The sequence below is a fragment of the Argentina anserina genome, chromosome 7 (assembly GCF_933775445.1).
Source record: "Argentina anserina chromosome 7, drPotAnse1.1, whole genome shotgun sequence".
Lineage (NCBI taxonomy): Eukaryota > Viridiplantae > Streptophyta > Magnoliopsida > Rosales > Rosaceae > Argentina > Argentina anserina.
The window spans coordinates 9,727,611-9,738,359 of NC_065878.1; the positions used below are offsets into that span (position 1 = coordinate 9,727,611).

The 10,749-nt window shown below is 34.9% G+C and overlaps 1 protein-coding gene across 2 annotated transcripts; it reads left to right on the plus strand.

Moving 5' to 3' along the window:
• The first annotated feature begins 2,724 nt into the window (after positions 1–2,724).
• On the plus strand, positions 2,725–8,829 carry LOC126801517 (cytochrome c-type biogenesis ccda-like chloroplastic protein). Of its 2 annotated transcripts, none has more exons than XM_050528892.1 (14): positions 2,725–2,853; positions 4,397–4,482; positions 4,640–4,730; positions 4,969–5,103; positions 5,394–5,449; positions 5,737–5,867; positions 5,977–6,062; positions 6,212–6,243; positions 6,643–6,804; positions 7,019–7,091; positions 7,186–7,286; positions 7,815–7,907; positions 8,148–8,194; positions 8,492–8,829. In XM_050528892.1, the coding sequence occupies exons 3-14, from the start codon at positions 4,640–4,642 to the stop codon at positions 8,565–8,567; spliced, it is 1,083 nt and encodes a 360-aa protein (XP_050384849.1). In that variant the 5' UTR covers positions 2,725–2,853; positions 4,397–4,482; the 3' UTR covers positions 8,568–8,829. The 2 variants fall into 2 exon arrangements, with proteins under 2 accessions (XP_050384849.1, XP_050384850.1); XM_050528893.1 differs by having other exon boundaries at positions 2,743–2,882.
• Positions 8,830–10,749: the final 1,920 nt, after the last annotated feature.

A 10,749-nucleotide genomic window follows, 5' to 3' on the forward strand; every position in this document is an offset into this window, starting at 1 on the left:
GTACAATTGAATCACAATCACACAAGTTAAAACCATAGTGTCAAAAAGTTCACAAGTTATATCAAATGAATGACGTCTCCATGCCATCCGATTGGGGTTGTTAAGCATACATTGAGGTATTTTTATTTTAATAAATTAATATAGTGGAAACTTATTGAATAGGTTATCAAGTTACCCAATCAAACTCTGGCATGTGTCTATTTTAAAAATAAGAATTAGCATATTTAATAAGTACTAATGCTTGTGAAAACATTAAAACATGTGAAAAGCACAATGAAAACAGGTAATGCCTTTATTTAGTACTAATGCTTGCTTTATTTTCCTAAGTGCAGTTCATATGAGATATATATATTTGACTATATTTGATGTTTATTCATGCATCATTTATATGATCAGGTGAAACATACAAGTCAATCCCACTGAGCAATCAAATGAAGCAACCACTGATAAAGTACCACTTAGCGTATAAAACATGAACCTGATCTTTCTTCCATTTCGGTTCGAACAAATAATGGCAAGCTTTTGACATGTAATGAATTTTCATATGCATGTGGGAAAATTCCTAGGTACCCGGAGGTATGTCATACCATTATTTTTATGAATATTTTCAATCATTAGATTAAGAAAATATCTAATGGTTGAAAATATTCATAAACGGGTGACCGGTTCACCCCTTAACGATATTTCAATCATTCGACAGTTATTTCTGTCTATAACGAACCATCCCTACCTTTCCCGCCATCTAGACTCCTGAGAGCCGGGTTAATTTATTCGGGTATTTGGGTCATTTTCTTTGCCACATCTCCCATTAACCTTTTTTGAATAATAAATACAGATCATCACACCCCTCTTACTTTCTCATTAGAATCGTTTCATTAGTCAAAGGAACTCATATTTGGTACAATCAGAAAGGAAAAAGAATGGTATTATCCCATTTGTGAGTGGCAAATTTGGGGGAGTTTCCATGTGTTACACGATGTATGTACATGGCTGGTTTGAATAGATCAGACGCATCAAACATACAATAATAAAAAAATAAAAAATATAGAGAATCTAATTTCTTTGAGTAAGTTTTCTTTTTCGGGTTTGAAAGTAAATTTTTGTACCTATTATTGTTCTACTTAACCTATAATGCACTTTTAAGCCCTAAAAATACTGTAATATGTAGGGTTGGGATTGGTAAGGTATAAAAAATAACTTAAACGAGATACGATTATAATCGAAAGATTTTAAATTAGGAAATTAATACACGTACATCTATTTTACGAATAATAGTTTTCCTTCATTCTCTGCTAAACCGTGCCTTTATAAGATTGAACAAAAAAAAACATGAGTTTTTTTCACCAACAGTCCCTCAACTCTGGTGTATCTACCAATGTGATACCTCAACTCTTAATCGTACCAATGTGATACCCAGACTCTAGTATTGCTATCATTGAAGTACTTCCGTCAGTTTTTTTCAACTTTTCCGTTATCTTGGTGACGTGGCAAGTACGTGAGGCCCACAAAGAGGGTTAAAAGACAAAATTAACCATATCTGAGAGGAACAATGTTTTTCCTGACCTTTACCTTGAGAAAGACACCAAACAATTCCAATTTTGGCGCCAATTTTCACTCCCTACTCCTTAATTTGTGTCTCTTATCTAAACTAAAGAACTACCGCCAACCAATCGACCACAATCTGATAAAACCTAGATTAATCTCATTTTCTATTTTTACCCTAGCACTTGTTAAACTAACAGAATACATATAGAAATTCATATGGAACATCTCATTTCCACAATCTCATAAGATGTTCCATATAAATTTCTATATTTATTATGTTAGTTTAACAAGTGCTAGGGTAAAAATAGAAAATGAGATTGATCTAGGTTTTATCAGATTGTGGTCGACTGGTTGGCGGTAGTTCTTTAGTTTAGATAAGAGACACAAATTAAGGAGTAGGGGGAAATTGGCGCCAAAATTGGAATTCTTGGGTGTCTTTCTCAAGGTAAAGGGCGGGAAAAACATTGCTCCTCTCAGATGAGATTAATTTTGTCTTTTAACCCTCTTTGTGGGCCTCACGTACTTGTCACGTCACCAAGATAACGGAAAAGTTGAAAAAAACTAACGGAAGTACTTCAATGATAGCAATACTAGAGTCTGGGTATTACATTGGTACGATTAAGAGTTGAGGTATCACATTGGTAGGTACACCAGAGTTGAGGGACTGTTGGTGAAAAAAACTCAAAAAACATTGAGTGAGAGTGTTGATTGTGAAAGCAAATTTGTCGATCACTTCTATTGTTTCCACCACATACCAACCTCACAAATAAATGTCAAGTGCCATTTTTCTCAATAAATTTATAACCATGTTGCTCACTTCTACTGTGTCCACCCCATGCCAACCTCACAAATAAATGACAAGTGTCATTTTTCTCAACAAATTTATAACCATGGTTATTATAAAAGATACTTAGCATTTATAATAGCCATAGTTATAAATTTGTTGAGAAAAAATGACACTTAACATTTATTTATGAGGTGGACATGTGGTGAGTACAGTAAGAATGTGCGACAAATTTATTTACGTTGATTGTATTGACGGAGTGTGGATTTCACAATTTGTTATTGAGTTGGAAATAATTTAATGATAAAAAGAAAATAATTAAATTACACATTTATTTTTCTAATTTTCGTTTGTTAGATATATAGGAAACCATTCTTTGGTTTATTTTCTCCTGAGCCAGATATTCTTCATCTTCTTCTTCTCTGCTGTTTAACCCGAAGCGGACAGACACAAAGAGCCCAGTCTCCACTCTCCACCGTCTACTTCTCTCAACCTTTCAGCTAGCCACCATTTTCCGATTACAGGTCAGACAATCATGAGCTCTTTTCCTTAGGTAACTTTGTTGTTTTGTTTTGAGATTCTCCTGTCGAAATTGGCCTGGTTCTGATAACCTGGAATTCGTTGCGTAAAGCCTTCTATGGATAAAACTGTAAAAAACTGATCTTTATTTATTTTCAGCTTTTAATTTGTACCTGCTCATGTTGATCATAGTTCTAGTTTGGTGTTGCTTGTAGAATTGAAATTAGGCCAAAATTGAGCACTTCATATTTCTTCTTTCCCATTTTCTGTTTGAGTCGGTTAAGCCACAGAAAAACCTTCCAATTTTTAACGACGTATTTTGAAACCCTCCGATTTCTTAATCCAAAACGCACTCGAGGTATGAACCGATCTCGGATTTCTCCATCTTCAATTAGTTATTGTAATGAATTTGATTATAGGTTTTTATCTTACGGTGAGGTTCTTATTTTCTTATTCATATCTCTGATTTGTTATGAAATTTGGTGTCTTCAATTGGGGTTTCGTTAATTTCCGTTTTGTTGGGTGGTGCGGTTTTGGTTTTTTACCTCTCTTTTCATTACGTTGTGTATTCTTGTTCAATCTGGACTGGGTGCTCTTTAATTAATTGGAGTGGTTTGTTATTCATGTTCATTGATAATGTTTCTTTCCATTGGATTTTGATTTAGTTCAATTGAAATGAGAGGGATAACCTAGACGGAGAACCTGGAGATGAACCAATGAATGACTATATTAGATAGATGCACCTCAACTACAGTGTGCTGTTGATGTTGTTTGTCAGCTCTCGAGCTATGCTTAATGCTCTCACAATTCACTTAGTTTGATAGATGTGGTATTTAGACAGATTTTCTCATATGTGAATACATGATGGTTCCTCCATATTTTGTCATCGGTTTACCACTAATGCTAATTAGACATTTGAATGTGATTCAAATATGTTGAATACATGATGATCTTCTTCAGTTAATAGGGTAAATAAAAAGAAATTAACAAATTGATATATAAGAGTTTATGATTTATATGAATATATACAATTATGTTTTTCTCAGCCTTATCTATTATCCATTCTTTAAGGATTGGAATGTTGATCTATAAATCTATTTTGGGATGCAAAGTACATTGCCATATACATTCAAATGATTTCATGTAACAGCCAAGTGAACGAAGGAACCAAGTGTGAATGGCTTCAGTGTATATATGACTTCTGCTGGGCCTATCTAACATATCTAGGTTCACCTTTCACTGTTTGTTTAATAGCAGTGAACATGCTAATGTGAGCATTTTTTTTGTATAATTGCCACATTTATGATCCTCTGCTTTGTAAAATCAAAACTAAGGCGATTGGAGCATTTCTTATTTTGAACAGAATGGCTCCAGTTTCGATTTAGCACGCACATATGCATATATTTCCCTTTATGATCTCCATTGTATCTTTAATTATTAATTAAAATAACACACGTAAACATACACAAATACCTCGGCGAAGTGCGGGCATCTACCTAGTTTATTAATATACTAAGATTAATATGACGACGTTATCTTGGTTAACAGTATTCCACCCGTCGACGCTATCACATTGGTTGTCATAGCTTGATTTCTCTGCTGCTCTGTGAAGCCATTCCAAACTCCAAGTCGAGGTAATGTAAAAATCTTCACTCTTTTCGTCTCTTTCGATGGTTATCTTTACTGGGTTGTGGCATGTTCTGTTCTTAGCTTAAACCCATTAATGAAACATAAAAGCTAAAGTGATGTCTCTTAATACTTTCATTTTTGTTGTCTGTGATGATTCTATAGATGAGTCTGGCTATCAATCATTGTTGTAGTTATGGCATTAAGAATTCTTTCACTACTTCAATATGCAAGCGTGGCCGGAAAACTAGTCATGGTGAGTGAATTATGATTTTGCAAGTGATATTCAGCTTATGATCGCTTTCCAGTAACAAAAAAAGAATCGATTTTGGTTGGAAGTTAAGATTGAATTTGTTGTTTTGTGTTACTTACAAGTAGGCTGGCGTTTTGATTAATCTAAGTGGTGTTCTTGATTCTATATGTCAGTATAGATTCAGTGTGGATGCACTAATACAATATAACACAATTATTTCTCTAAAATTTTATCTTTAAAGGTAAATATGTGGTGCCCGTTGGAGCGCTGAAGAGAGATTCTACACCTCCGGATGTTGGTCAAGAATTTGCACCATTGGTAAAGCATGATGGAAGCAGCAGCTTTCAAATTATGAAATTTGTTAATGCCATAGCAGGTAACTACCTTTACTCTTCAAAGATCAATTTTTGAAGAGTTACTGTAGTTTTTGTTTCACCACAAAACTTGCTGATTGCTCATGCTTTTTTTCTTTGGTATAGTTTCTATAAAATGGAAAGAAAGCTTTTATTTACATAACATTAGAATTAGTTATATTTATATCATTTACAAATGATGCACTTGCATATATATACATATACATTGCATTCATATCTTTTCACTTTTGATTATGAATCATGGGGGGTTCTGTTGCTTGTAAATGACAATTATTATGTTTGAATGTTTCAGTGGGAAATTTGGTCTTCACAGACATGGCAAAGGCTGTTACTACAGTGAATATCTTGGTGAGAGTTTGTTTTTCCTCAAATACTAATGCCCTTACCTTTTCAGTAATTTTTTTTTTTTCAAATTTTCAGTTAATTAGCCTACTTTTGACTTATAGTATATGTAGTGTTTTTTTTAAAGGAGTATATGTAGTGTTTTATTTTCATAGTAAATGTTTGAATTTAGGGGTGACTGTCTGAACAAGTATATATTTATCTGCTTATCAGTTATTCTACTTTCAAAATTCTGTATCCAAGTTTTACTTCTCATATATAATCTTAGGAACTAGAATTCTTTTCCAAGTCAGGAAGGTGCTGCATCAGTTTATGACATCGCTGAAGGAGGAGCAGGAGATTGGCTTGGAGGCTTCCTTTTTACCACTGGACAACAAGCTAATGAAGCTGTACAAGACCAGTTATCAGCCCTCAGTTTCTCCAGGTTCAGTTCCCCACTTGTGTTTTCATTCCCATTTGTCTTTGAAAATGTTGGTCATTTTATACTGAAAAGCTCTAACAGTACTCTTATAATTGCTACTTCATCTTTACAGTTTGGCAGTTATTTTTGGTGCTGGGCTTGTGACTAGCCTTTCTCCTTGTACCCTTAGTGTTCTACCACTGACCCTTGGTTACATAGGTAAGCATTGTATATCTTTTGTATTATAATATTTCTGAAGGGGAGGCAGAAGAATTGGGGCCTGATTGAAATTGGGCAGTCAGTTTGTCACTGTTAGTGTTTTCCATAAAACGTTAGTACTGATTTAAGGATTAATTGGAATCATGCAGGAGCATTTGGCTCAGGGAAAAGCAGGGCACAGGTGATTCCTAATCAGTTCTCTTATCATTTTTTCTCTCCATTGTCTAAATTCTTTGCTATAAAGTCATTTAGTAGTTCACTTGTCAGTTTTATAAACTCTGATAATTATCGACTTATATATTCAAGGGGTTCTACTGATTACCATACGTGTTGGCCTTTGTACTACCAAATGTAAATTTTTTTTTTGACAATTTTGAAGGCTGGTATCTTTTTGTGTGTTCACATATTTCAGTTTCTTCAGTTAAACAATGGTTATCTATTCTTGGGTTCTCCACTTAGACATTAATCCAACATATTGTCTTGTCCTTAGTTGTCTTACTGGTGGCTCCGTATGATTGCTTATGAAAGCTGTAGACAGACATCAGAACTATAGCTAGCTTTAATGTGTTCTTTTTAGTAGGTTATTGGGGATTCAATTGCCTTCTCATTGGGATTGGCAACTACACTTGCACTCTTAGGCATTGCAGCCTCATTTGCTGGAAAGGCATATGGACAGACAGGGCAGGGATTACCTGTGGCTGCTTCAGGTTTAGCTATTGTTATGGGCTTGAATCTCCTCGAGGTAATATCTATGTGTTAGTGTCATTTTTCTTTTCATCTCATGTGTCTTTAGCTATATTATTCGCCCATGAATGTGTACTCTCTCCATTTTTGTGTCTCTGAAAAATACCCTTGATGTCTGATAGTTAATCGCTTTCAGGAGTTTGATTACTTGTTCTTCTGATTTAAAGCTATATTTAACTTTTATTCTGTCATCTCATGCCTCAACTTTGCAGATAATTGAACTACAGCTGCCGTCCTTTTTTGACAACTTTGATCCCCGGGATGCTGCTGCTAATTTTCCATCAAGTAAGTACCTACTGTAGTGTTGTGAGATTTGTTGCTTATATTACAACTGATTTGCTAGAATACAAATATCAACTTGGAAAACCTTGCCATGCAGGTGTTCAAGCATATCTGGCTGGACTTACATTTGCATTAGCAGCCTCTCCATGTAGTACGCCCGTGCTGGCCACTCTGCTAGGATATGTAGCTACATCCAAGGTAAATTCAAATGTTTGATGTTTGGAATTTCTGTTCGCAAGAGGTATATAGATACAAAACATTACTGGTCCTACCAGTAAACGTGCTTGACTAATGCCTGATTGACCTAATACCAGTCCAAAAGTTGCTAGTCTTGAAAATCTTTTTGTTAACATGAGATAACAGATCATCACATATCTAGATTTAAACCAAGGTTTCTTTGTTGTGTCTTAATTTCAATTGGGTAATTGTTTGTTCATTAACTCTATCATGATCTCCGTGAGAGAGTAATTGTTATATGAGCCTTGGATGTACATTGTTTGTAAGTTGAGACGTTGTGTTCAACCTTAAGGGGGAATCTCTTGGTCAATTAGTGACCAGGTGAACACTGCTGTTGTTATATTATCAATAATATCATGAAAGAGTGATTGTTGTATAATATCTTTGAAATTCTAGAGTTGAGAGAAAAATGAACTACTGATTGTATGATGTACTATATCTTCTAGTTAGTTGGTGATATTTACAGTTAGAACACAATTTTTATGACAGGATCCGATTATAGGAGGCAGCCTATTATTGACGTACACAACTGGTTATGTTGCTCCTCTGCTACTTGCTGCTTCTTTTGCTGGAGCATTGCAGGTATATGATCTTTAGTAGATTAATTTAGTTTGTATTTGTAGAGAAGAAATCCTGAAGCTTCCACTGTCATAATAATAGTTATTTAGTTCATTTGTCTATACCACCTTGCCGCATATAGATTGGAATTCTGCTTAACCAATTCCATGTCTGGTGTCAAAGTCTCAATTGATTATAGTGAACAATTATCGTATTCTATGTCAGCTATTTTCTTTTGTCCTGAAAATATCCATACTTATGCAGAGGCTGCTTTCTTTTCGCAAATTTTCAGCATGGATCAACCCAATCAGGTAACTCTTAAAACGTTTCTTTTACACTCTCCCTGGGTGAGTACTATGTATCCATCTTGGTAAAAAGAAAAAGAAAAAAGGAAAATGCTCATCAACATTAGTTACTGATAGAATATTGTGGTGGTAGTCTATGTATAACCTAACAACTCATTTGTTCAAAATTCAACCCACCTCCAAATCAGCACGTAGTGATTGTGTGGCCATCCATCAACACTTATGCTCATGAGCTAGACGCCATTCTCGCAGATACCTGATAGATTGTATGGCCTTCGCTAACATTGTGGTGTGCTTTCACAGCGGTGCACTTCTTTTGGGAGGGGGAGTGTATACTTTCTTGGATCGGCTTTTCCCAGCTACTACAATGGCAATGTAGAATCTGCTACATGAAAAAAAAAAAAAGGGATGGGAATGACTTGTACAGGATGCAACGATATCTGTAAATTGTAATTAATATCAGTGTTAATGTCATTCTCTGAGCCCGTGCTTTCTATAAAGCTGCAATACAAAACGGGGGTGAAACAAAAGAAATTTCTGTACAGCACTCTTGAGTTCTGATATATTGGGAGAACGAAATTTGGATGGAGAAGTGACCAGTGAATGTAGATTTGATATGAGCTATCAACAATTTACTATTACGTCTAGTGCTAACCATATGTATTTGAAATTTAAGAGTTTGAATAAGATCCAGAAAACCACAAACAAGAAATAGAGACACCTGACTTTTTTTGCAAGTGAAAGCACAAATGTGATACTTCTTTTTTGTTGAATTTTAATTGATCCATGCCTAACATGATGGTAGAAATTTTCTGACCTCAGGAAAAGACAAAAGTTTCATATATATGAAACCCTAACCCTTCCCGTCTCTAGGGCTGGACTCGGGGCCAACGGTTCGGTTTATGAGCACTAACCGAAAACCGACACCGAATTTTCGGTTTCATGTTTTCCAAAATCAAAACCGAAAAATATACATAGAAATCGCGGTTTCGGTTAACCTATAATTCGGTTCGGTTTCGGTTTTGTTTCGGTTACAAAACCTAATATCCTTATTGACATTTCGTACTTGACTAGTGAAAATAAAAAGATTAAAAGTGAAGGAGTAAGCTACAAGTTCAATACTTTAATTAAGTTATATTCACCAAATATCAAGAACTCAAATATTAAGTAAACAAAAATAGTGTTTTGCTGAAACACAACAAGTTAACCAAAATAAACATTAAACCTCATGAGTTTCATCACCGGATGTTCAGACTTGTCTTAACATGAGGGCTAGTTGACAAAACCCAAAAACATTACATTAGATCTCTGCATGCATAATTGTACACATACAAAAATCAAAATCATATATTACCTTGTACAAAATCACATATCTATACATGTATATATTTATTACCAAATCTATATTTTGCATAAGCACCCAATCGATTACATATGTTCATCAAATACAAGTTATAACCTTAAATGTCAATTCTTGGTTCGGTTCGGTTTCCACCGGTTTTTTAAAAGCATGAAACCGATAACCGGCACCAATTACTTGGTTCGGTTTGGTTTCCGACACCGACGCGGTGATTCCGTTCGGTTCCGATTTCTCAGTTTCGGTGCGGTTCGGTTATAACCGGTTTCGGTTTTTTCGGTGTCAAAAAGTCCAGCCCTACCCGTCTCCACTGTATTATGGTTACTTCTTTGATTCTTTGAATGGACACAACAAATAGCTGTAAGTTTTTAACGTCGACATTGTTTATTGATCAGTTGCAAAATGCTAGTAGATTACATTGGCATGTAATGATGTTCAACATTAGAGCCTGCTCTCATACAAACTACACTTTAAAAGAGCCAGATTCTGGGAAAGAAAAATAGTGAAAGTGGGGAAGTCATCTCTACAAGATTGTCAAAATACATATAGAAACCAAGTAAAGACAACCGACCACCACTAATTAGTAGCTAAGTAAAGATTGGAACGGGGTCTTTTTCACTATATATCATCATCACTTAGCATGGATCATATAAGGTTACAACAGCCCCGGCTTCTTCTCTCTGTTTCATCACCATTGGAAATGACAATGCATCACTAAACATAGATGCTGCAGAATTCTATATATAAGGGACTCCTTTTAGCTCCAAGGTTTCTCTGTATTTTTTTTCTATATTTCGCCACAATTAATGACCTATTCTGGCTTTTATTCATTTTGTTTTTGTTAATTTAAGTATCTCGTTATATTTTGACTTTTTCTCTTTCATGTATGTTTTTTTTATTCTCGTTATAGATTCTAGTTCGGAATCTTATTTGACTTGATCTACACTAAATTTCATATGACTCAGTTTCATATTCAATGAAATGTTTTTTTTTTCCAATGATGAAATGTTTATTTAATCAAAAAATAATTTCAAGCTTTAGATGCCATCCCATCAAGCTGGGCCCATTGCAACAGAGTTGACTGGTGGCCAAAAAGAAAAGTCATAAACAATTAAATAATCATATACCATTTTCACTGAAAATGGAGGTAATAAGTGGTATTTACTGCCCCCCAAGGGCCTTTCTTTCCATTTTGGTTACTCTC